The 22,709-nt window shown below is 47.5% G+C and overlaps 1 protein-coding gene across 5 annotated transcripts in view; it reads left to right on the forward strand.

Annotated features, from left to right (window-relative positions):
* The first annotated feature begins 1,535 nt into the window (after window positions 1-1,535).
* The window catches only part of exoc7 (exocyst complex component 7), a 44,127-nt gene continuing 22,953 nt past the window's right edge, over window positions 1,536-22,709 (forward strand). Inside the window, exons 1-9 of one of the 5 annotated variants that reach the window (XM_055654274.1) lie at window positions 1,536-1,680; window positions 4,598-4,663; window positions 7,334-7,518; window positions 10,085-10,190; window positions 11,842-12,085; window positions 15,580-15,747; window positions 16,029-16,040; window positions 18,063-18,149; window positions 20,069-20,137. In XM_055654274.1, coding sequence (XP_055510249.1) covers window positions 1,621-1,680; window positions 4,598-4,663; window positions 7,334-7,518; window positions 10,085-10,190; window positions 11,842-12,085; window positions 15,580-15,747; window positions 16,029-16,040; window positions 18,063-18,149; window positions 20,069-20,137 — 997 coding nt within the window. In that variant the 5' untranslated portion in view covers window positions 1,536-1,620. The remainder of the gene's footprint in view (window positions 1,681-4,597; window positions 4,664-7,333; window positions 7,519-10,084; window positions 10,191-11,841; window positions 12,086-15,579; window positions 15,748-16,028; window positions 16,041-18,062; window positions 18,150-20,068; window positions 20,138-22,709) is intronic. The other 4 variants (XM_055654273.1, XM_055654275.1, XM_055654276.1 and 1 more) reach the window with 4 other exon arrangements.

Consider the following 22,709-nt stretch of genomic DNA (forward strand, 5'->3'; position numbering starts at 1 on the left):
GCCTGTTCCTGTACTGTACTGTTCTATGTTATTTGAATTATGTTTATTTTATAAAGTAAGTCATACATTTTCTCTTTAAAGCTGTGTAAGAAGGAACTGCAGATGCTGGTTTACATCAAAGAGACACAAAATGCTGGGGTAACTCAGCGGGGCAGGCAGCATCTCTGGAGAGAAGGAATGGGTGACGTTTTGGGCCACGTTATGGATGTAGAATTAGGCCATTCGGACCAATGAGACTACTGCGCCATTCAATCATGCTGATCTCTGCGTAGGCGGTGCGACTCTCGTCAGCAGCAGCCTCTGCAGCCTGTCTGCGTTTTTATTATTTTTTGTCTATGTTTTTATGTAGTTTTTGTTATTTTTTGTTGGGGTGTGTGTGGGAGGGAGGGGTTAACTTTTAATCTCTCCCTGCACGGGAGACCCGACCTTTTCTTTGTCGGGTCTCCGTTGTCGTTGGGGCTGCAACGAGGAGCGGCCTCCAACAGGAAGACCGGGGGCTCTGGTGCTGACGACTCACCTCACCATCGCGGAGCTGGCCGAGTCCGGAGTGGGTGGAGTGGTGGTGGAGCGCTGCTGCGGCCCGACCTCCGGAGATTCGGAGGCTGCAACTGCGGGTCTGGCGGACGGCGGCACCGGGAGCCCGCGGGTCCCTGGAGGGAGACCGCTTTTCAGGGCTCCCACAACGGCGACTTCTCCCGCCCGAGTTGCGGGGTCGAAGAACTTCTGGAGCAGGGCCTTACAGCACCGCCCCGCGCGGCTTGGAATGGCCGCGGGACTCTGCGAGCGCCCGCCGGGGGCTCCAACATCAAGAACCCGGTGTGCGACCTTGCACCACCCGGCATGGCTTAAATGGCCGCGGGACAATCGCCATCGCCAGCCGGGAGCTTCGACTTTGACTCTGACATTGGGGGGGGAGTGCAGTGGAGAGATAAGTTTTTTTGGCCTTCCATCACAGCAATGTGATGGATGTTTATGTAAATTATGTTGTGTCTTGGGTCTATTTGTTTGTAATGTATGGCTGCAGAAACGTCATTTCGTTTGGACCTCAAGGGGTCCAAATGACAAATAAATTGAATTGAATTGAATTGATCCCATTTGTCTGCCTTCTCCCCATAACCCTTGACACCTGTTCTAATCAAGAATGGTCAAGACTCTTTGTCAGACTGGGAGTCAGGTTTAAAGCTAAAGATAGACACAAAAAGCAGGAGTAACTCAGCGGGACAGGCAGCAACTCTGGAGAGAAGGAATGGGTGACGTTTCGGGTCGAGACCCTTCTTACACAAAGATTTAAAGCTGTTGGGCTGGCAGTTTTATTTGGTCAGACACTTTTCCAGCTGACAGAAAGATCGAGGGAGGGTCCTGGGAACCGAGGGAGGGAGGTGTAAGCGGAGGTGGGTGTGAGGAGGTGAAATAAAGCCCGGATAGATGCAAACGTTTGGAGACAATAGCAGCAGGAGCTGCAGACATGAGGAGGATGCGGCGTCGCCATGGAGACGGACCAGGCCGCTGGCTGCCGTGACGCGGCCGGAAGTGCCCGGGCGGGCGGAAGTGGGCGGTGGCGGGCCAAAGATTGTTGAGCAGAACTCCTCCAGGATCTTTGGGGCAGACGGGGCCGGCGCCATGATCCCCAGTGAGGACGCGGCCGTCCGCAAGCGGGACATCGAGGAGAGGCTGCGGCAGGTGCGGCCGGCTGGGCGCTGTGGGACCGTGCGTGGGTGGGAGGGAGGGAGGCCTAGGCGGCGGTGGGTGTGGGGAGGTCGGTAGGGAATAGTGAGGGAAGCGGGACTGGTGAGGATATGGGGTGGTGGGAGTGAGCAGGGAGGGGGTGACCAAAGGGAGGGAGGGGAGGGGATAAGCAGTTGGGGGTGACCGGAGAGGAGAGGGTGACCCGTGGGAGGGAATGACAAGATCAAGATTCGATTTAATTGTCATTTGGACCCCTTGAGGTCCAAACGAAATGCCGTTTCTGCAGCCATACATTACAAACAAATAGACCCAAGACACAACATAATTTACATAAACATCCATCACATCGCTGTGATGGAAGGCCAAAAACACTTATCTCTATTGGTAGGGACCAGTGGGAGGGAAGGGGTGGAGATACAAGGGAGGGGTGGGGTAGTGTATTGCAGAAGAGGGAAGGAGGGGGAACCGGTGAGGAGAGGCAGGAGGACCACACTCTCATTTCACTTCTGCCCAGGGGGGGGGCGGGGGGCATAGGAGACTGAATACTATATTGCTGACGTCCAGGAGCAGCTTCTTCCCTACAAACACCACAGCCTCCCAATAAGCTCCAAACGACATAGACATGGGGGTCTTGGTTTTTGTCTTTGCGCCATTCTCCTGGACCACCTATATTAAAGCAACCGGCAAAGCAAACACAACAAGCCTTAGATGGCTTAGGAAGTTCGGTATGCCCCCCACAACTCACTAACGCGCCGTAGAAAGCTTTTTATCAGGATGCATCGCCGCATGGTTTGGGAACAGCTCCATCCAAGACCGCGAGAAATTGTGGACGCAGCCCACATCTTGACACAAACCAACCTCCCATTGACTCAATTTACACTCGGCAAGGCCAGCAGCATAATCAAGGACCAGTCTCACCCCAGTCACTCCCTCTTCTTCCCTCTCCCATTGGGCATAAGATATAGAGGTGTGAAAATGCACACCTCCACATTCAGGGACAGTTTCTTCCCAGTTGTTACCAGGCAACTGAACCATCCTACCACAACCAGAGAGCAGTCCTGAACTACCACATCATTGGAGACCCTCGGACTATCTTTGATAAGATTTTACTGGCTTTATCTTGCACAAAACGTTATTCCCTTGTCATGTATCTGTACACTGTGAATGACTCGATTGTAATCATATATTGTCTCTCCACTGACTGGTCTGCATGCAACAAAAGCTTTTCACTCTACCTTGGTACATGTGACAATAATCTAAACAAACAAAATACTGTTTGAGATATATTATATGTATATAATAACTAGTTGGGGAGGTAACTAGTAGCGGTGGGGGTTGAGGTTCTGGGGCTGGTGTATGGGGGAGCTCTGTGTTACCATATTGGGAAAACTATCTTTTAAAGAGACCCTTCTATAACCAGGGTGCAGGGTAAAACGTGCTTGTGTTTCATGTTGACTTTGTCGTCATGTGGACAAATATGGTGAGGTACAGATACAATGCAAATCTTGTTTGCAGCAGCATCATGGACTCAGACACACACACACACAATTAAAAAAATATGCATAAACCATGCATAATTCTGCAAGACAGTAAAAACAAAAAAAAACTAGGCATTAGTACAATTAGAAAACCCCCCCATTTTTTGTCCATTATAATTTGAAATGTCATTTGCTGTTGGCTATAAATCATTGGGCAGTGATGACCCAAACTTCAGAGATGATGAATTCCTCAGCTCAGATGCCAGCCTGTGTTGGGCTGGTGGACTTCACCTGATGGCTTTGAACAATTGACTATTTATGTTCTGTTGTTTTCTCCAAGGCAGCTTATTGCTTGGTTCAGACTCTGTCCACAGAGCAATGTCTGGGGCTATATCGGGTCGGTGAGGGTGGGGAAGGAGAAATGACCAGAATGGGTCCTAGTGTCTAAAGAGCATCACTTCACTAAAAAACATTCATAATCTGAGGTGCTGACCGCAAAGTATTTGTTTATTGTTAAATAAATCAAGAGACCAGAGTTTTTTTTTGTCATATGTCATCAAACAGAACAATTAAGTTTTAGATGGACACAAAAAGCTGGAGTAACTCTGCGGGACAGGCAGCAGCTCTGGAGAGAAGGAATGGGTGACGTTTCAAGTCGAGACCCTTCAGTCTGAAGAAGGGTCTCGACCCGAAACATCACCCATTCCTCCTCTCCAGAGCTGCTGCCTGTCCTGCTGAGTTACTCAAGCTTTTTGTGTCTATCTTTGGTTTAAACCCATATCTGCAGTTCCTTCCTACACAATGAAATTCTTACTTGCAGCAACACAACAGAACTGGGATATATTTGCTTGTTTATCCCAGTTCCCCTCTGGTCTGATTTTTCTCCTTTTGGCTTTAGGCCAGTAATCTCTGTGCCAGAGCTCCCAGTTTGCAGATCTCTCAATCATTCGTTGCAGGAGGATTTCAGAAGCTGAGAACGAGAGACTGCTTCTCTCCCTCTTCCCCATCCATTTTCACTGAGATGGGGTAGGTAGATGGTTGGAAGATCTTCCCCAAGGTAGGCACATCAAAAACAAACGGCACAGGTTTAACCTGGGTATAAAAACTCATAAAGGGCATTTAGGGTGGAAGTTTTTGTTCAGAGAGTTGCTGGTGTCTGGAACTCACTCCGAAGGAGGTGGTGAAACCGATCTAATGACGGTTTGAGACAGGCACTTAAAGAGGCAAAGCAAAGAAGGATATAGACCTAAAGTGGGCAAGAAGATGGATATGGTGGGCCGAAGGGCCTGTTCCTGTGCTGTATAACCCTGACCTTCCTAAACAGAAAGTAGCTGCTCTGTCAATGACTGCAAACTGATGGCTTTGTAGCTATTGGATGCAAAGTACTTGAGCGTCTTAATCATAAGATTCACATTTCCAACTTTGTTTAACAGGAACAAGAAACATTGTCATTTATTAGAGAAAGCTTGGAAAAAAGTGACCAACTGACAAAAAACATGGTAAGCATTTCATTTGACTTGCAGTGAATATTTTGACCAGTGCAAATGATTACTCATTGAGGTTTTGATGGGGTACTTGTGCCAGGGAGAAGAAGGGTGTGAAAGCTATAGCATGGATTAGTTTCCATGCTGTGTACTCCATACATGGCTGTGCCATTTCACTGCACATCTCGTATGTGTATGTGACGAATAAACTGACTTGACTTGACATTGGATGGGATGGTGCTGTGTACAAGAGTCGCGGATCTCGATTGAAATGCACAAGTAGCTGGCGGTCTTGACAAGGTGAAAGGGGGGAGGGGTGTAGATGTCCCACCTTTAGAACGAGGATCGACACAAAAAACTGGAGTAACTCAGAGGCTCAGGCAGCATATCCGGAGAGAAGGAATTGGTGATGATTTGGGTCGAAATCCTTCTTCAGACTGAGAAACAGGGGAGTAGGAGTCTCGAGATATGGAAGGAATAGGTGTGAAAACGATAGATCAAAGCAAATGATTTAAGAATAAGCGGTAAGGCATTTAGCACGTAGATGAGGAAATTTTTCACACAGTGTTGTAAGTGTGGAATTCTCTGCCTCAGAGGGCGGCTCTCTGGATACTTTCAAGAGAGCGCTTGATAGGGCTCTTAATGATAGCAGAGTCAGGGGATATGGGGAGAAGGCAGGAACGGGGTACTGATTGGGGAGGATCAGCCATGATCACATTGAATGGCGGTGCTGGCTCGAAGTGCCGAATGGCCTACTCCTGCACCTATTGTCTATTGCCTATAAGGAAATGTTCCTATTCGTCTTTTTCACACAGAGAGTGGTGAAGGAACTCTCTGCCACAGAGGGTAGTTGAGGCCAGTTCATTGGCTATTTAAGAGGGAGTTAGATCAGCCATGGCTAAGGGGATCAGGGGGTATGGAGAAGTGCAGAATACTGAGTTGGATGATCAGCCATGATCATATTGAATGGCGGTGCCTCGAAGGGCCGAATGGGCCTACTCCTGCACCTAATTTCGTTTCTATGTCTGTAAACGGGGATCACAATTTAAAAATAATAGCTGAATTTTAATTTTTTTATTCCTCTGAGGGTTATGAGTCTTGTAGAATTAAAGGGCAGAGGAAGCAGACTTTTTATGTTTGATTGACCAACCTGTTGGAATGAGCACTTCAGCAAATTGTCACAGAGCTGCTGCTGTGTGGCGTAGAGTTAGGGGTGTTTAATTGTCCTATGTACTGAAACAGAACAGCGAAATGCTTGGGCGGCAGCATAACAGTTCTGTAAACACAGTACTCATTATAAAGAAACCAGTCTAAAAATCATGACCATCATATTCAGGAACAGCTTCTTACTTGCAACCCTATAAACGCTATGAACAACAACATTTCAAACTACGAGTTGTCTTGGTTGCACTAGTTCAATATAGTTCATATAAAGTTCAATAAATAAAAAACCCAATATAGTGCAAAACAAAACAAAGCTCGGAGTCTCTCGTGCAAACAAGACACACCGATGGTAGGAGTGAAATGAGAGCGAGGCCAGGATGGTGTGGGTCCCTGATGATGCCGGCTGCCTTTTTGAGGCAGCAACTCCTGTAGATCCTTCGACGGTGGGGAGGTGAGTATCCGTGATGGACCGGGGCAGTGTCCACCACTCTCGGTAATGTCCATCGCACCGTGGCATTTGGGTTGTCGAACCAGGCCGTGATGCCACAGTGTGTGTATGGGTGTCCTGCAGGGGACCGGGAGAATCTGCACGGCACGGCCTCCGCGATCAAGTTCAAATTTATAGTCACAGGCATCATAAGGTGTTACCATGCAGTGTAACAATTGAAAATGGACACACTACACAACATAATTCAACACAGACATCCGCCACAGCATTCTTCACTGTGGTGGAAGGCAATACAGTTCACACAGTCCTCCTCCTCCTCTCTTGTTCACCTGTGGTCGGGGCCCTGACCCTCCGTAGTCGCCGCTACTGACGGCCCGATGTTCAAGCGCTCTGGTTGGGATGGTCGGAACGCCGACGTCGGGACAGGTCGAGCACACCCCGCGGCCCGGAGCTCCCAAATCGGCTACCTCCTTACTGGAGACCGCGGCTTCCAGATGTTGTAGGCCCGCGGTTGGAGTTCTTCTCCAGCGACCCCCGGCAAGGGATCACCCACTCCATGATTAATTCCCGGGATGGCGGGACTGTCATATGCTGAGAGAATGGAGCAGCTGGGCGTGTACACTCTGGAGTTTAGAAGGATGAGAGGGGATCTCATTGAAACATATAAGATTGTTAAGGGTTTGGACACACTAGAGACAGGAAACATGTTCCCGATGTTGGGGGAGTCCAGAACCAGGGGGCATAGTTTAAGAATAAGGATTAAGCCATTTTGAATGGAGACGAGGAAACACTTTTTCTCACAGAGAGCGGTGAGTCTGTGGAATTCTCTGCCTCAGAGGGTGGTGGAGGCAGGTTCTCTGGATGCTTTCAAGAGAGAGCTAGATAGGGCTTTTAAATATAGCGGAGTCAGGGGATATGAGGAGAAGGTAGGAACGGGGTACTGATTGGGGATGATCAGCCTTGATCACATTGAATGGCGGTCTTGGTTCGAAGGGCCAAATGGCCTACTCCTGCACCTATTGTCTATTGTCTATTGATGAAAGATCCGCTGATCGATGCTCCTACTGTCCTAGGTTTCCATCCTTTCCTCGTTCGAAAGCCGGCTGATGCAACTGGAGAATTCCATCATTCCGGTTCACAAGCAGACGGAGAATCTCCAGCGTCTGCAGGATAACGTGGACAAAACGCTGTCCTGCCTGGACCACGTCATCAGCTATTACCATGTAGCCAAGGACACAGAGAAGATCATCAAGGAAGGGTGAGCGAGGCTTGAACGAATGTCTGTTCTCTCGCTTTCTGCAAGCATCTTCTTTCAGCACCTCTATTTTTAACAAAATTGCCAAACTACTTATTGTATGTATTTTGTTCTGAACATTAATGCAGGCAATTAAAAGCCCCTCTCATCCCCCTAGGCTTTACATTTCCCTTCTCTGTCAGACTTTTGCCTTCTTTTCATCTCTGGTCTTTTGTTTACTCATCTGCCAATTCTCACTGGCCTGTATTGACTCATCACTAGCCAGGCTTTGTCCCATCCTCACCTCTCATCTGCTTCTCCCCCCACACCTCCCCCGCCCCTCCCCCCACTACAGTCAGTCTGAAGAAGGGTCTCAACCCGAAACATCACCTATACATGTTCTCCAGAATTGCTACCTGACCCACTGAGTTACTCCAGCGCTTTATTTTAATCAAAGTCTCAATCAGAAGTAAAATTTGAGAAGCATCGTAAAGGAGGAGGGCAAGGGTATTTGGGCAAAGAAAATGCAAAGGAAATGCAGAGGAGAGGGCTAATACAGCTGAAACAGCCTTGAGTTCCATAGAGTCTGTTCCTTCATTGCCTGGCATTATTACTAACATTATTATTGCACTATATTTGTTATTTACAGAGATTGAGTATGCGTGCATGTGTAAACACACACACTGAACTTTTTTTCTTCTCCCGTTATGCACTATGTTTCCATATTCTGCTGTGCTGCAGCAAGCAAGAATTTCATTGTCCTAGCTGGGACACATGACAATAAACCATTCTTGACTCTTCCAGATGTTGCTTTTACTATTGAACCTCTGACTCCTTTGCCAAACGCCAACAGGAGCACTCCCAGCTCATTTAAGTTAGTCCTTTTTATTTCATTTTCATCCCTCCCCCCTCCCCAATGAAGTGTAGAACCCATATTTCGCATGCAGCTGGGAAGAGTTAGGATCTTCGAAATCATTGAAGCACAACGAACTGCAGATGTTGGGATCCTTGTAATAGTCTGTTCGAACTTCTACCTTCCGGCAGACGTTACAAGGCCTTCTACGCCCGCACCTCCAGACTTAGGAACAGCTTCATCTCCAGAGCTATAGCTGCTCTGAACTGGCCCTGCTGAGTGCCCCCCCCCCCATGAACTGTCTCCCTCGGATGGTCACGTCGCACATCGACCCGATACAGACCTATTTGCACTTTACACTGTTTTAACTGTTCTAATCTTGTTTCTCTGGGTGTCTACATTTTGTGTTAAGATATTACATAGGATGGAAGCTGCATACCAAATCTCGTTGTACCTCTGTGCAATGACAATAAAAGATATCATTATTATTATTATCTTGAGCAAGCTCAAAGTGTCAGAGTAAATTAAATGCCACAATCTGCCTCCACCACCCACCATTGCCGTTTTACAGTCACCCACCTCCCTCTGTGTATACTATGGAAAAACTTGCCCCGCACATATCCTTTAAACTTGCTCCTCTCACTTTAAAGCTGTGCCCTCTAATCATTGGTATTTCCACCCTGGGGGGGGGGGGAGGAAGGAAGAAGGCTCTGAGTGTCTACCCTATTTCTGCATGTTATAATTTTAATATACTTCTATCAGGTCACCCCTCAGCCTCTGGCATTCCGGAGACAATAATCCAAGTTTGTCCAGCCTCTCCTTATGCCTGACGCCACCTAATACAGGCAATATCTGGTTAAAGCTTTTCACTGTACCTCGGTACACATGACAACAATAGTAAACTAAACTCTAACCTCTTCCACATCCCGTCCGAAGCTTCTACGTGTTTCATATAACCATATAACAATTACAGCACGGAAACAGGCCATCTCGGCCCTACAAGTCCGTGCCGAACAAATTTCTTTTTCCCCTTAGTCCCACCTGCCTGCAATCATACCATAACCCTCCATTCCCTTCTCATCCATATGCCTATCCAATTTATTTTTAAATGATACCAATGAACCTGCCTCCACCACTTCCACTGGAAGCTCATTCCACACCGCTACCACTCACTGAGTAAAGAAGTTCCCCCTCATATTACCCCTAAACTTCTGTCCCTTAATTCATGTAACGGGGCAACCAGAACTGCAAGCACGGGGTGGGGTGGGGGACATACACTATATAACGCCCGTGACGACTGGTCGCGGTGGCGCAGCGGTAGAGTCGGGTTCGATCCCGACTACGGGCGCTGTCTGTACGGAGTTTGTACATTCTCCCCTTGATCTGCGTGGGTTTTCTCCGAGATCTTCGGTTTCCTCCCACACTCCAAAGACGTGCGGGTTTGTAGGTTAATTGGCTTGGTAAAATGTAAAAATTGTCCCTAGTGGGTGTAGGATCGTGTTAATGTGCGGGGATCGCTGGTCGGCGCGGACCCGCTGGGCCGAAGGGCCTGTTTCCACACTGTATCTCTAAACTAAACTTGACTTTGTGGGAAGGGCTTTCATTAATAATTTATCTTCGCCATGTTGCATTGGGGGGGGGGGGGGGGGGTTGGGGGGGGGGGGTCAGTATGAACCTTTACTGGCCAGTTTTCCAAGGCACTGATTTGTGGTGTTCCTTTTCCCGCTCTTTGCTCAGTCCTGCTGGCAGGCTGGAAGAGTACCTGAGCTGCATGGCAAAGATCCAGAAAGCCGTGGAGTACTTCCAGGACAACAATCCAGACAGCCCTGAGCTCAACCGGGTGGTAAGTGGAATATACGATACGATAGATCATTATTTATCACAATACTTATACAAAAAAAAAAACAAGCTCCACGGTGCAACCAAAGACGTTCTTAGTTGCAGAGGTTGGCGTTTTTGGTGTTCAAGATCTTGATGCTTGCTTGCAAGAAGCTATTCTTCAACCTGCTGGTTACGGTTTACAATTTGTAGGAAATGTTTGTTTTTTCCCAAGGATGTATTTTCCATTCCAAATTTCCTTTCGTTCTTAAGCAGAGAATCTCGTTATTGATGATACGATAGGATAGAATTTTATTTATCCCGGGGGGGAAATTGATCTGCCAACATTCGTAAAAAAACACAAAATACATGAACCATGAAATTAAAGTGATGAGTGGAAAGGATTTGGAGGGGGGGGGTTGTACAGTTTGATAGTCACAGGGAAAAAGGATCTCCTGTGGCGTACTGTCCTGCATCTTGGTGGAACCAGTCTGTTGCTGAAGGTGCTCCTCAGGTTGACCAGTGTGTCGTGGAGGGGGTGAGCTGTGTTGTCCAGGATGCTCCGCAGTTTCAGGAGCATCCCTCCCCTCCAAGACCAACCTCCCATGAAGCCAACTCCGCCCCCAGGACGGAGCCGGCCTTCCTGACTAGTTTGTTAATCCTATGTACGTACGTAGAAACAACCTGCGCAGAATGTGGACACAAGACTATACCTGTTGGAGGTACACAAAAAAGCTGGAGAAACTCAGCGGGTGCAGCAGCATCTATGGAGCGAAGGAAATAGGCAACGTTTCGGGCCGAAACCCTTCTCCAGACCCGAAACACGTTGCCTATTTCCTTCGCTCCATAGATGCTGCTGCACCCGCTGAGTTTCTCCAGCTTTTTTGTGTATCTTCGATTCTCCAGCATCTGCAGTTCCTTCTTAAACCCTATACCTGTTGGGATCTGGAGCGAAAATAAACGGACCATGGGAGGATAGATAATGCGCAGTGCTGGAGTAACTCAGCGGGTCAGGCAGCATCTGTGGAGAACATGGATAGGTGACGTTTCACAGAGTGCTGGAGTAAATCAGCGGGTCAGGCAGCATCTGTGGAGAACATGGATAGGTGACGTTTCACAGAATGCTGGAGTAACTCAGCGGGACAGGCAGCATCTGTGGGGAACATGGATAGGTGACGTTTCACAGAGTGCTGGAGTAACTCAGCGGGTCATGCAACATTTGTGGAGAACATGGATAGTTGACGTTTCACAGAGTGCTGGAGTAACTCAGCGGATCAGGCAGCATTCCTGGAGAACATGGACAGTAAACCCTTCTTCAAATTGTGGGAGGAACCTGGGTCGGGCAGCACCCATGGAGGCAAAGGGATAGTCTTGGGTCCTTGTATGAATACCAGTTGGCACAGTGGCACAGCGGTAGTGTTTCTGCATCACAGCACCAGAGCCCCAGGTTTGATCCTGTCTGTACATTCTCCCTGTGCCTGCGTGAGTTTTCTCCCACACTCCAAAGAAGTGCAGGTTTATAGTTTAATTGGCTTCATTGCATTGTTCCCTGGTATATGTAGGATAGTGTCAGCGTACAGGACGGTCGACGGTCGGTACTGACTGGGTGGGCCGAAGGGCCATGTTCACGCGCTGTATCCCTACAGTCTGATGAATGATAATTCTGTGTTTTACAGAAATTTCTCTTTGAAAAAGGCAAGGAATCTTTAGAGTCTGAGTTCAGGAATCTGCTCACTCGCAACAGCAAACCGGTGCCATCAGTCGTCATCCTGGACCTGATCGCTGGTGACGACGACATCGAAACCACGGATGAGATGACCCTGGAGCATCTTCCTGAGAACATATTGCAGGATCTGATCTGTATATCAGGGTGGCTGGTGGAATACGGCAGGAACCTAGGGTACGCCCTGTGCAGCAGTGGTTTAACGTAGTGAATGTCCACACTCTGCCTACTTCCCTGCTTTGTTTCCTCACACAACTCACGCCAGGGGTTGTTGCTCATCGTACAATGGGTGTGAAATTCCTCTGATTATGCACAGAACAGTACAGCACTTGAACAGACCCCCTCGGCCCACACTGTCCATGCCATAAGGAATAGGAGTAGAATGAGGCGACGTTTCACAGAGTGCTGGAGTAACTCCGCGGGTCAGCGGGTCAGGCAGCATCTGTGGAGAACATGGATAGGTGACGTTTCACAGAGTGCTGGAGTAACTCAGCGGGTGCAGCAGCATCAATGGAGCTAAGGAAATAGGTAACGTTTCGGGTCGAAACCCTTCCGGGTTTCGCCCCGAAACGTTGCCTATTTCCAGAAGGGTTTCGGCCCGAAACATTGCCTATTTCCTTCGCTCCATAGATGCTGCTGCACCATAAGTCAGCGGGTCAGGCAGCATCTGGGGAGAACATGGATAGGTGACGTTTCACAGAGTGCTGGAGTAACTCAGCGGGTCAGGCAGCATCTGGGGAGAACATGGAAATGTGACGTTTCGGGTTGGGACCCATCTTCCTGACCCGAAACGTCACCTGTCCCTGCTCTCCAGGGATGCTCATAAGTTATAGGAGCAGAATTAGGCCATTTGGCCCATCAAGTCTACTCCGCCATTCAATCATAGCTGATCTATCTCTCCCTCCGAACCCCATTATCCTGCCTTCTCCCTATAACCTCTGACACCGTACTAATCAAGAATCTATCTATCTCTGCTTTAAAAATATCCACTGACTTGGCCTCCACAGCCTTCTGTGGCAATGAGTTCCACAGATTTACCACCGTCTGACTCAAGAAATTGCTGCTCATCTCCTTCCTAAAAGAACGTCCTTTAATTCTGAAGCTACGGCCTCTAGTCCTAGACTCCCCCGCAAGTGGAAACATCCTCTCCACATCAACTCTGTCCAAGCCTTTCACTATTCTGTATGTTTCAATGAGATCCTCCCCCCCCCCTCATTCTTCTAAACTCCAGTGAATACAGGCCTAGTGATGACAAAAGCTCCTCATGGGTTAACCTACTCGTTCCTGGCGCCAAGTTAAACTAATCTCCGCCTGCACGTGATCCAATTCCCTCCATTACTTGTAGACACAAAATGCTGGAGTGACTCAGCGGGAAAGGCAGCACCTCTGGAGAGAAGGAATGGTTGACGTTTCGGGTCGAGACCCATGTTCAATCTACCTTTGATTTAAACCAGCATCTGCAGTTCTTTCCTCCACAACCTGCACAATCACGACAAATTCACACCCATTGCATTGAAAACGACCCCCACGAGTTGGAAGACAATAGACAATAGGTGCAGGAGTAGGCCATTCGGCCCTTTGAGCCAGCATTGCCATTCAATGTGATCATGGCTGATCATCCCCAATCAGTACCCCGTTGCTGCCTTCTCCCCTGTATCCCCTGACTCCGCTATTTTTAAGAGCCCTACCTAGCTCTCCCTTGAAAGCATCCCGAGAACCCGCCTCCACCGCCCTCTGAGGCAGAGAATTCCACAGACTCACCACTCTCTGTGAAGATGCAACAAAGCAGAAAAGTAGGCAGAGTGTCGATACACAACATTTCAAATCACGTGCCGATCCAAGTGCCTCTGAAATGCTGTGTGTTCCTGGAACCCTTATAGTGGAAACCATTTGGTTGCATCCGACCAACCCAAATGGTTAAAGATGTTGCCTTCTCCTGGTCAAGGCTATGTGGTGGGAAATAGGTAAATCCCAAGTAGATAGTGATGGGGCATAGATAAGATGGCCAGAAGCTTTTTTCCCAGGGAGGAACTGTCAAGGAGAATAAGACATAGCTGGAAAGGGAGAGGGGCAAAGTTTGAAAGAGATATACAGGGCAGGTTTTTTTTTCACATGGTGAATGGAGGTTCCCGGGAACACCCTGCCAGGAGTGGTGTATACATAGACACTGCGTGGGTTTCCTCAGAGATTTCCGGTTTCCTCCCACACCCCAAAGACGTGCAGGTTAGTGGGTTAATTGTCTTCAGTAAAAATTGTACATTTCCCCGGGTGTGTAAGATAGAACTAATTTACATGGACCGCTGGTCGGCGCGGACTCTGTGGGCCGAAGGGCATGTTTCCACGCTGTATCTCTAAACTAAAACCTAAACATCAGTGGCAGGAGTGTGTAACTAGCAAGGGGAGTTCATATAGTCACTTAGAAACACAGAACATAGATGCAGGAGTAGGCCATTCGGCCCATCAAACTAGCACCACCATTCAATATGATCATGGCTGATCATTCAAAATCAGTACCCCGTTCCTGCTTTTCCCCCATATCCCTTGATTCCGTTAGCCCAAAAAGCGAAATCTAACTTTCTCTTGAAAACACCAGTGAATTGGCCTCCACTGCCTTCTCCACTGAGATTCCACTGATTCACAAGTCTCTGGGCAAAACACTTTTTCCTCATCTCAGTCCTAAATGGCCTACCCCTTGTTCTTAAACTATGACCCCTGGTTCTGGACTCCCCCAACATGGGAAACATTTTCCCTGCATCTAGCCTGTCCAATCCCGTAAGAATTTTATATGTTCCTATAGAGAGAGAGCTAGATAGGGCTCTTAAAGTTAGCGGCGTCAGGGGATATGGGGAGAAGGCAGGAACGGGGTACTGATTGTGGATGATCAGCCATGATCACATTGAATTGAATTGAGTGTTGGCTCGAAGGGCTGAATGACCTACTCCTGCACCTATTGTCTACAAGATCTACTCTCATCCTTCTAAATCCCAGTGAATACAAGCCCAGCCGATCCATTTTTTCCTGGTATGTCAGTCCCTGCCATCCCGGGAATCAACCCGGTGAACCTACGCTGCACTTTCCATTATAAACTCTGTGAATTTCCATTCACCGGCCTTGACTTCAGGAGCGAGACTTCAGGAACGAGAGTCCTGCCGGGCACCCGATAAAGGGACCACATCACCCCGATCCTGGCCTCTCACCACTGGCTCCCTGTGCGGTTCCGAATAAATTTCAAATCCTCCTTTATGTCTACAAAGACCTCAATGGGCTTTCCCCCACCTACATCAAAAGACTGCTTACCCACCACACCACCTCCAGGTCCCTCAGATCGTCCGACTTGGGGTTGCTGAACATCCCCAGCGGTCTAGGCATAAGCTCAGGGGTGACCGCGTCCTTATAGTTGCAGCTCCTAGACTGTGGAACAGCATCCCTCTTCCCATCAGAACTGCCCCCTCCATCGACTCCTTTAAGTCGAGACTTAAAACTCATCTTTACTCTCAAGCCTTTGTTGACGTCCTCTGAGCGAGGGCTATATGTATGTAGTGATGTTTGTATTTAATCTATGAACCACTGTTGTTTGTTATACTATTCTTATACCAATGTAAAGCACTTTGGCCAACGAGAGTTGCTTTTTTAAATGTGCTATATAAATAAAAGTGACTTGACTTGACTTGTGCTCTCTTTCCCATTGCAGATTTTATGAACGTCTACTACCAGATCCGCTCCAACCAGCTGGACCGCTCCATCAGAGGCCTGAAGGAGCACTTCCGCAAGAACAGCTCGTCCTCCGGCATCCTCTACTCGCCCGCCATGCAGAACAAGAGGAAGGACACCCCCAGCAAAAAGGCTATCAAGCGACCAGGTCCGTGTCGTGCTGCCGTTCCATACGTCCCCTCTTCCTCCCTCTGCTGCCTGGGATGTTAATCCCACAAAAACATTCTATAAGCAAATCTTTCCCACGATCAATACATCTGTTTATGAAAGTTCTGACCTCCCCCCCCTACACTACACGCCCCACACACACACACACCCCCCCCCCCCCCCCATGACATTATTTGGTGGTTGTTTCTTTTTAAAAAAACTTTTATTCATCACTAACTGCTATTTTTTTTTCTTAATTTCCTTTATGTTGATGAATTGCAGTCTTCATCCCAGGTAAACCATGCTTATATGTGCCCTTCCAGCCTTGCCAGTCTTTGGTTGCCTGCTTGAGGGATGTGCCACCTTCACCTCGACTGTGGCACGTTAATCTCGACTGCAGGAAGAAAGTGTCCCAGACTGCAGTTTCTCGTTGAAAGCTTTTAGCTCATGCAATGTGTTGCTGCATTACCTCTAGTGTTTGTGCTGACTAATCGCGGGTGATTTGGTGACACTAATTAGAACTCTAAAGATGCCTGAAAACTTTGGAGAAATGTATAGACAATAGGTGCAGGAGTAGGCCATTCGGCCCTTTGGGCCAGCACCGCCATTCAATGTGATCATGGCTGATCATCCCCGTTCCTGCCTTCTCCCCATATCCCCTGACTCCGCTATATTTAAGGGCCCTATCTAGCGCTCTCTTGAAAGTATCCAGAGAACTGGCCCCACTGTGCTCTGAGGCAGAGAATTCCACAGACGCACAGCCCTCTGTGAGAAAAAGTGTTCCCTCATCTCCGTTCTAAATGGCTTACTCCTTATTCTTAAACTGAGGCCCCTGGTTCTGGACTCCCCCAACCTTGGGTACGTTTCCTGCCTCTAGTGTGTCCAAACCCTTAGTAATCTTATGTTTCAATGAGATCCCCGCATCCTTCTAAACTCCAGAGTGTACAAGCCCAGCCGTTCCATTCTTTCAGCGTATGACAGTCCCGCCATTAGCACAGTTTGGGATTTAGTTTAGTTTATTATCGTTACCGAGGTACAGTGAAAAGTTTTCTTTGTCTCGTGCTATCCAGTCAGCTAAAAGGTGACATGGTTACAATCAAGCTGTCGATAGTGTACAAATACAGGGCAAAGGGAATAATGTTTAGTGTAAGATAAAGTCTGATTAAAGATAGTCCGAGGGTCTATCCCAATAAGGTATATGGTAGGACACTAGTCAGTGATATGATGGTTCAGTTGCCTGATAACAGCTGGGAAGAAACGGTCCCTGAATCTAGAAAACTGTAACCAAACTATAAGTCGTGCTTTTCCACGAATAAGTGGGTTTATGCAATGGGATGTTTATGGTTTCAAGAGTTTGCTTGTGAAAGTCACAGCCGGCTCAAAGTGCATGTTACATCCTGATTCCAATTGAGAAGACTAGCACACACCAGTAGCCATTTGACGGATTACAATACACAATGTTGAATCCACTCATTCACCAATGTACTTGCTAGGGGGATTTTCACCTTTTGATGTGGTTTGTTGCAGCTAGTAAATCAAGTTTAGGATTTCATTTGCTCGACGGCAGTAAATAAGGTACGTTACTCATTTGGATTTTTGTTGGTGACTTGCTGGCACACGTCATAGTCGCAGCAGGTGGCCAAAAATTTTCGACATGTTGCAAATCCAGCGCGACTAGAAAAAGGTATGACTCTTTGGGCGACTACACACGACCAGACTCGATCGCTGAAGTCTCCATCTTCCGACAGCTCACAGCATTTGTATAAATAATGGCTTCAATTAGTTCTGTATGAAATTTGAGCAAACAATTCTGTGTGGTTGATTAGATGGGAACTCCTGGTATAACGTAAATGCAAGTTTGCGACTTGCTTCCCCACACACTAACGAGCGGTTAGATGCACGCAAGGTTGCTAACATTTCTCCAAAGTTTTCTTCGTTGTGATTTGACAAAGTTGGGGTTAGGAGAAATTGTAGGGTTGGGAACATGCTGTCAGCAAATAACGGGGAATATTTGTTTTAGTTGTAGTCAAAGGATTATGGAATGTAAAAGTGGAAGTGTATTTTGATTTGTAGAAATGTAACTTTAGCTAGTTTAAGATTGTTCTAAGCAATGATCTAATGTTGTATGATTTGCTCTGCCCTAGTTCTTGTGATGTCCGTTTTAAGTAGCTTTTTGTTTGCTTTAACCTCCGTCCTGGTGTCAGAGTTTCCTGGCAGATCCTCTGGACTTGGTGTGGTGTGGTGTTGGTGGCAGGGGTCTGGTGTTTCTCACTGATTTGCCGAGGTCTTGTCTTTTCTGCATCACTATGGTAACAGGCACAATCCGTAAGGCTCAGAACCTTCTGAAACAATATTCTCAGCTGGATGGCAAAAAGGGTGTTTCTAATCTTGCTCCCACCGAAGGTAATCATTTCCCTTGACCCTGGCCACACTGCTTCTTGTCTCTACTGCAAAGTCTTGCACTTCATTAACAACGTCTAGTGCTTCCTAAGAATTCTAACTCCTCCACCTTCAGCACACCTTGGCTAACCTACTCTTCTCAAACTCTAGAAGGGAGTCTGAACCTTGCAAGAACCTGCAGAGAATTGTTTCTGCCAATCCCAAGCTTGGTCTAAGTCCGGTGATCACTGATGGGGTTAGTACGAGTGGGGAAGACGGGGAGGGGAAGGTATTGAGATGATTAGTTGACGAGCTTGTCCCGTATGAGAATAACGTATCATATGAAAAGGATTCCCCATCAGATGGGATTCTAAGCAAATGCTAAATACATCACAGGAACGATGGCAGTGACTTCTAGAATGAATGGAGAAGGTTTTAGAGGCAGACTGTATTGTAGGACAGATGATTAGTTTAGAGATACAGCATGGGAACGACCCGTTCAACCCACTGAATCCGTGCCGACTATCGACCACACTAGTTCCACTTTCTCACCCACTCCCTGCACACCCGGGGCAATTCACAGATCCAATAAACCTACAAACATTGTTTTCTCCTCCCGTATTCCAAAGGCATGCAGGTTTGTAGGTTGAATTGCTTCTGTAAATTGTTCCCTAGTGTGTAGGAAGTGGGTGCGAAACTAGGACAACTAGTGCAGGGGTGTCAAACTTGCGGGCCGACCTGGCTCGCAGGATGATTTCCGCAATGCCAGAGCGGGCTGCGGCTATCCACGGTGCCAGAGTGATTGTTGGTCAGTGGGGACTCGGTGGGCCAGAAGACCGGTGTCCATGCCGTATCCTTAAACTAATATCTAAACATCAGTGTTTAAGAAGCAACTGCAGATGCTGGAGAATCGAAGGTACACAAAAAAGCTGGAGAAACTCAGCGGGTGCAGCAGCAGCAATGGAGCGAAGGAAATAGGCAACGTTTCGGGCCGAAACTCCGAAGGGAAATAGGTAACGTTTCGGGCCGAAACCCAGAAGGGTTTCGGCCCGAAACGTTGCCTATTTCCTTCGCTCCATAGATGCTGCTGCACCCGCTGAGTTTCTCCAGCTTTTTTGTGTACCTTCTAAACATCAGTGGCAGGCGAGTGTATGTCGTCGCTTTCCAATGTAAATTCCGCAATCATTTATAACTGGAATATGTTAAAAAAGGGTGATAGTTAGACTGGGCCCAGTAGGCATTCCCCTCTGAACCACTTCACACCTAGGTTGGGAAGCTGTAGTCTTCATTTGGAAAGTGGAATTTGAAAACACTTGGACAGCAACATCGGGTAGGAAAGGTTTAGGGGGATATGAATGAATGAATGAATAAGTTTATTGACCAAGTATTCACATACAAGGAATTTGCCTTGGTGCTCCGCCCGCAAGTGACAACATGACATACAGTGACAGTTAAGAATGATACATAAAACATTAATAATAAAACATTATCGATTAAACATGTGAATGAAATAAAATACCAGAGAAAAAGGATGCTACAGATTTTTGGTTATTGAATCGAGCTACTACTCGTGGAAAAAAGCTGTGTTTATGTCTGGCTGTGGCAGATATGGGCCAAATACAAGCAAGTTTGACTAGTTTAGATGGGACATCATGGGTCAGCATGGAGGAGTTGGGCTGAAGGGCCTGTTGCTGAGCTGTACGACTCTGTGACCAAGTCCTGTACAGATTACATTTCGATCGATGTTTTAAAATTAAAAAAAATCCCAGCATGAAATTTGCACGAATAGAGTAGCTTTGCCTCCTTGTTGGATCGCACTCCTTTCTAAAGTCTGCCAGCTGACGGGAGAGGCTTCTCTTGACAGTTTCCATGTATGGCCATAGTCCGTCCTTTCAGCAGCTGTGATCAGCCCCTTCTGTTTCTGCTAATTAACATCCGAGCAGGTCATGATTACGAGTTGCGACCTAAACATCTGTCTGAGCCGCTGAGTGACAAGCATGGCCCTCCTGCCGGTAAGTTCCATCTTGTGTTAACAACAAACAAAGCCAAGCTCCATCGACTCTCGTTTAACAATGTTTTAATTTTAGCATGGAAATAACAGTTCAACATTTTTTTAATTGCTGGAATAATTTACCTGGCCAACCTACATTTTTTTTCTCTCATGTCGATCCTTTGCCCTCTCCTCATCTCCTTATCCCTTCCCTGGCTGCTCAATGGCTAACGTCTTCTCTTCCCTCTCCTCCAGCCCCAGAGTGGGGGGGATTGTAGAGTGTGCTGTGGATCACAGGGTAGGGAAGGATGGAAGGTTGACACAAAGTGCTGGAGTAACTCACACAGCACCTCTGGAGAAAAGGAATAGGTGACGAGTCGGGTCGAGACAGCATCACTGAAGAAGGGTCCTAGGAAAGACATTATTGCCATAGAGGGAGTGCAGAGAAGGTTCACCAGACTGATTCCTGGGATGTCAGGACTGTCTTATGAAGAAAGACTGGATAGACTTGGTTTATACTCTCTAGAATTTAGGAGATTGAGAGGGGATCTTATAGAAACTTACAAAATTCTTAAGGGGTTGGACAGGCTAGATGCAGGAAGATTGTTTCCGATGTTGGGGAAGTCCAGGACAAGGGGTCACACAGCTTAAGGATAAGGGGGAAATCCTTTAAAACCGAGATGAGGAGAACCTTTTTCACACAGAGAGTGGTGAATCTCTGGAACTCTCTGCCACAGAGGGTAGTTGAGGCCAGTTCATTGGCTATATTTAAGAGGGAGTTAGATGTGGCCCTTGTGGCTAAAGGGGATCAGAGGGTATGGAGAGAAGGCAGGTACGGGATACTGAGTTGGATGATCAGCCGTGATCATATTGAATGGCGGTGCAGGCTCGAAGGGCCGAATGGCCTACTCCTGCACCTAATTTCTATGTTTCTATGACCCAAAACGCCACCTATTCCTTTTCTCCAGAGATGCCGTCTGACCCGCTGAGTTAGTCCAGCTTTTTGTGTGTCTATCTTTGGTTTAAAGCTGCATCTGTAATTCCTTCCTACGTATAGGGACAGATAGAGCAGGCTGGCACTTTATCGTTCATCTGGCTCTTCATCTCTAAAGTCTTAAGGGCCTGTCCCACTTGGGTGTCATTTGCGTGTCATTTACGCGGCACGTGATGCGTGCGTAACGTAAGGCAGTCGCGCGCGGAGCCCCAGGATTTTGGGATGTACAAAATCTTCGCTCGCCATCTGCGTGATGCCCAAGTGGGACACGCCCTTTGGTGTTACTCTTGTCGAGTAATGTCGGCAGATCTTCCAATGATGTGTGAGTTCCGGGCCTTGTAATATTCCCTGCAATTCTTACATCACAGTTCTCCCCTAATTGTGTCATGTTGACTTGATGATAATATATGTGATTCCAATAATGTATAATGGCTTGTGTTGAAATTTAAGAGTAAGATTAGCAATCATCTTGGATTTAAGGACTTGTCAGTCTCTTTGGTGAAATAAACAATTATTTGTAGTGCAGAGGTGGGTGCTTGAGAAACTCAGCGGGTGGGGCAGCATCTATGGAGCGAAGGAAATAGGTGACGTTTCTGGTCGAGATCCGGTTGCATCTATGGAGTGAAGGAATATGTGACGTTTCAGGTCGAGACCCGGAAACATCTATGGAGCGAAGGAATAGGTGACGTTTCGGGTCGAGACCCTTCCGGGTCTCGACCCGAAACGTCACCTATTTCCTTCGCTCCATAGATGGTGCCCCACCCGCTGAGTTTCTCCAGCACCTCTGCACTACAAATACTTGTTTATTTCACCATAGATGCTGCCTCACCCGCTGAGTTTCTCCAGCATTTTTGTCCACCTTCGATTTTTTTCTTAAACAATGTTAAACCATATCTTGGTCACTTGCCATTCTTTTACGGAATGTCATTCATTAGTTTCGAGATACAGCGCAGACACAGGCCCTTCAGCCCACCGAGTCCGCACCGCACCGACCAGCCATCCCAGCACACTGACACTATCCTGCACACGCGATGGACAATTTACACGTAACAACGGACTGTCTCCTTGGTCGTCGTAACTCTTTTGCATATCTTTCATTTCTTTGTTCTATATCTCTCTCCACATCTATATCTCTGGTTTCCCTTTCCCCCAACTCTCAGTCTGAAGAAGGGTCTCGACCCGAAACGTCACCCGTTCCTTCTCTCCAGAGATGCTGCCTGACCCGCTGAGTGACTCCAGCATTTTTGTGTCTATCTTCGGTTTAAACCAGCATCGGCAGTTCCTTCCTACACATCCTGCCTATCACAGGTGTTCTGTTTGCTTGTTCTATCACCTTCCCCCTGTTCTCACGTTCCTGGCGAAGGTCAACAGTAGATTCTCAACCGACCAAAGTCACGTTTATTCGTCACATACACATACGAGGTTTTGCAGTGAAATGAAAAGTGATGCTGCCTGACTAACTGAGTACTTCCAGCATTTGAAGAAGGGTCTCGACCCGAAACGTCGCCTTTTCCTTCGCTCCATAGATGCTGCCTCACCCGCTGAGTTTCTCCAGCACTTTTGCCTACCTTTGATTTTTCCAGCATCTGCAGTTCTTTCT

Source organism: Leucoraja erinacea, chromosome 23 (assembly GCF_028641065.1).
Source record: "Leucoraja erinacea ecotype New England chromosome 23, Leri_hhj_1, whole genome shotgun sequence".
Classification (NCBI taxonomy): Eukaryota; Metazoa; Chordata; class Chondrichthyes; order Rajiformes; family Rajidae; genus Leucoraja; species Leucoraja erinaceus.